Source organism: Barbatula barbatula, assembly GCF_947034865.1.
Source record: "Barbatula barbatula genome assembly, chromosome: 16".
NCBI lineage: Eukaryota > Metazoa > Chordata > Actinopteri > Cypriniformes > Nemacheilidae > Barbatula > Barbatula barbatula.
Window position 1 is genome coordinate 18,627,546 of NC_136779.1, and position 3,748 is coordinate 18,631,293.

Genomic DNA, 3,748 nt, shown 5'->3' on the forward strand with positions numbered 1-3,748 from the left:
TGTTGCAGCGCGTTGCCACCAGATGTCCTACTTGACCAATTTTTCAGCTGATTTTAAACTGTATATCTAAAAGGCCAAAACTGTCCAAACAGGACAGAAAACAGTAATGGCTTTATAGACTGAGTTTGTGGATGAGCTTTGCGGTACGGTATTAGTTTACAGAGGACTTCACAAATTCAAATAAATGAATAAAGGTTGAGACTACCATTTAAAACGCATATTGGGCATCTAACAATAGCCTAAAACGTTTCTCAACAAAAGAGTTATATATAAGTGATTTCCGCAAACTAGCATAAATTGACTAATTTATACTTCCATTAAAAATACGTATAGCAAGTTACTATTTTCAAAAAGTCGTTTTGTTCCTTCACGACATTCCCTCACCCTATGTGCAGCAGAGAATGTCTGTGTGCTCTTGTATCTATAGTTAATGTAAGCGTGTTTCACTAGTGAGGTGCGTGTGCAGCGGCAACGACAGATGGCGGACTCCTCTTCCCCCGGGAAGGCAATCTCTACGAATGCGGGCGCGTGTCAATCACCCGCTCTCATGTGATGGCTCCTGCCAGTGACGTACCCACCATATGGCCTGGCATCAGAGCAGGTATGCAACCCTGCCTGCTAGCGATGCCACACTGCCTCTCTGCAGTCCGGAAAGGGATAACACGTAGCGGATCACACAGACAAACCGTGCCTCTACTCCAGCCAGACCGTAAAGAATTTGAAGGCAAAGATTATGTAGATGTTTGCGCTCTCACCCGCGGAGCACCATAAACGAGGTCAGTTTTTCCAACGCGACAGAATATATATAACAATTCGAATTATTTACATAAAGAATTGTCGGAGACTGATGCTCTAAATTGTTTTATTTATAAACTAGATATAGATTTTCACCATCCATTACCCCTTCATTCACTGTACATTTTAATTAAATCAATAACGTTGTAAGCTAAATGTCCGATTCGTTTCGCTGAAAAGCAAATGTTACTTTATCAACGGCAGCTCATTGTGACTCTTTATTTGTAGACATATTTTTCTTAACATTTTGGTCAATTATTGACGTTAGAATGATGAGTAGATTGTGCTCTTTGTTAAGCACAATGTGTTGCTGAGGAGAAACAGTTGAACCACGGCATGAAAGGCTATAGCTACGAATTTTTTGTTATGGTAACCATAAGACAATATTAACATAATTTATATTGTCGCAACAACAGTATTATATATAAACAATAATATAATTTATATGCACATGTCGTTCTAAACAAGAATTTATGTACAACAATCATAAATCACATATTCATCAGAAAGCGCTTTTGCGACACATTCCCTTCAGGGTTTCAACGTTATTTAAACCATTGTTTTAATTGTTTTTATCAAGTATTTCATTATTTTTCTATATAAGCTAACAAGTTCAATTAAATTCGAAATAAAAAGTTGTCAACGGTATCTATAACGAAATGACAATAGACATTGTGACGGGAGGGAGACAGACAGTAGCCTACCTGAATATGGATATTTTAGGGATCTCTAAATGCGAGTTCACTACAGCAGTGATCATTTTTATTATTTGTGAAAGTGTAATGTTTTTCGGCATTGTGGGTGTGTTGGTAAACCTTTTGTTTATGTCATCTTGTTTTTGATGTGCTGGAATGCCTCCAGAAAGAAGAGTGAAAGGATAGGGCGGAGGGGGACCTGCTGCTCAAACCGCCCCCTGAGATGCACCGTGTTCGATGACCTGCTGCATGCGAAGAGCCAAACAGAACTAGAAATTGAGAATTTACGAGTTATACCATCTGGCGACATCTGTCCGTGTATTAAAAACGTTAGTCTCTGTAAGAATTATTTGATCATTATTTTGAACATTTGCATAAAGATATAAAATGAGTCATACAGTCACATACGATGTTAGTTTGTTTCTGCCCTTTGTAAAATCGTCTAGGATATGACTTTCGGTATAGGCTATGCCAGGACATGGTGGCATGCTGACAGAGCGCGTTAAATTTCATAGTTCATGAGACGTTGTTGAAGTTGATTCACATTTCAAGCCACGAATGTGCAATACATCTATTTAACAGCACGGTTTGATAATATTTGAATAAATGTGTTTACTCGTTGTATGTATTTCAGTGCCAACGTCATGTTAACGAGATTATTCAACGACAATTCCTTGCTTCCGGAAATGCAGAAGTTCGCAGGCTGGGTGGATGACAGCGGGAGTGAGGACTCAAAAAACAAGGACGAAGAACAAGAGCGTTCTCGCCTCGGAGACGAGGAGCTGGGAGAGGGCTATGTGAAAGACGATGGCAGTCTGGCTCAGTCGGATATTGCAGGGGAGGATGAGGAGGAGGGGGAGGAGGAGGATGTCGATGAAGATGATTGTGGCGATGAGGGGGATGAAGACAGGCCCAAAAAACGCGGCCCAAAAAAACGCAAGATGACGCCGGCAAGATTGGAGCGCTCAAAAGTACGTCGCCAAAAAGCGAACTCAAGAGAGCGCACGCGCATGCACGACCTGAACTCGGCGTTGGACAATCTACGCAAAGTCGTGCCGTGTTATTCAAAAACCCAAAAACTCTCTAAGATTGAAACACTAAGGCTGGCAAAAAACTACATTTGGGCGCTGTCAGAAATCCTGCGGAACGGGAAAAGACCGGACGTGGTTTCTTATGTACAGACGCTTTGCAAAGGCCTCTCCCAACCCACGACTAATCTGGTGGCTGGCTGCCTGCAACTTAACTCACGGAATTTTCTAACTGAACAATGTCAAGAGGGAGCGCGTTTTCACGGACCGAACCCCTCGTTCTCCCTGCACGCATATCCATATCAATGCTCCCGTCTATCTAGCACGCAATGTCAATCCGGATCCAATGCACACAGCCTGAGAAATCACCCCTTTTGTACAACCTACGATGCTGTGTTCACGGGGGGCGCGTCCCCAGAATACAACAGTCCAGATTATGAGGGCCATCACAGTCCTCCGGTTTGTGTGAATGGCAACTTTTCTTTGAGGCAACAGGAACCACTCTCACCAGACACCGAAAGAGGCTATCATTATTCTATGCATTACAATAGTCTTCATGGCTCACGTCCGTCTGCTCCTCATAGTCTTGCTTACGGCCCATCGGGAGCGCGCAGCGGTAGCGCGCACTCAGAAAACGTTCCACCGTTTCATGATGTGCGTGTGCACCATGATAGGGTGCCTGCATACGAGGAACTGAATACATTCTTCCACAATTAGCTGTTTTTATGATAATGGCTAAAAACACACACCTTCATCACATCCAGGTGTTATGGGTTCATACGGTTTTAACAGTATGGGACAGTAATCTGTATTTTACTATAATTCCGTCATGGACCTTAAGTGATTCAAATGTGACAGCTTTAACATGAATTCAACGGCTTTATCGAAATATTATACCAGGTCAAACGTTTAAATATGTAACAAGACACAATTGTATGTCGGAGACATATTATATTAATAATACTAATAAAGACTATGGTTCGAGAATCACCAGAGGCTTCGATTTCTCTTTGAGAATTGGTCAGAAAAAAATTTCAAGAATAGCTCAATCAATTCAGGACAAAGGAGCATCTGTACAAAGTTGAAATAGCAAAAAGCAAAATAATAATGTTGTTAAAATAATATTTTTTTCTATAAGCCTATTCCAAAATATAATTAAAATAGGCTTACATTAAAATCGTGAATTAGGAGTGTTTCTATTTTTTTTTAAAGTTATTGATATATCTGAAG

General features: G+C 41.0%; 1 protein-coding gene across 1 annotated transcript; it reads left to right on the forward strand.

The window, feature by feature from the left end:
• Window positions 1-2,134: 2,134 nt before the first annotated feature.
• On the forward strand, window positions 2,135-3,235 carry neurod2 (neuronal differentiation 2; the record flags this gene model as incomplete). Its single annotated transcript, XM_079477097.1, has 1 exon — window positions 2,135-3,235. The coding sequence occupies one exon, from the start codon at window positions 2,135-2,137 to the stop codon at window positions 3,233-3,235; it is 1,101 nt and encodes a 366-aa protein (XP_079333223.1).
• Window positions 3,236-3,748: the final 513 nt, after the last annotated feature.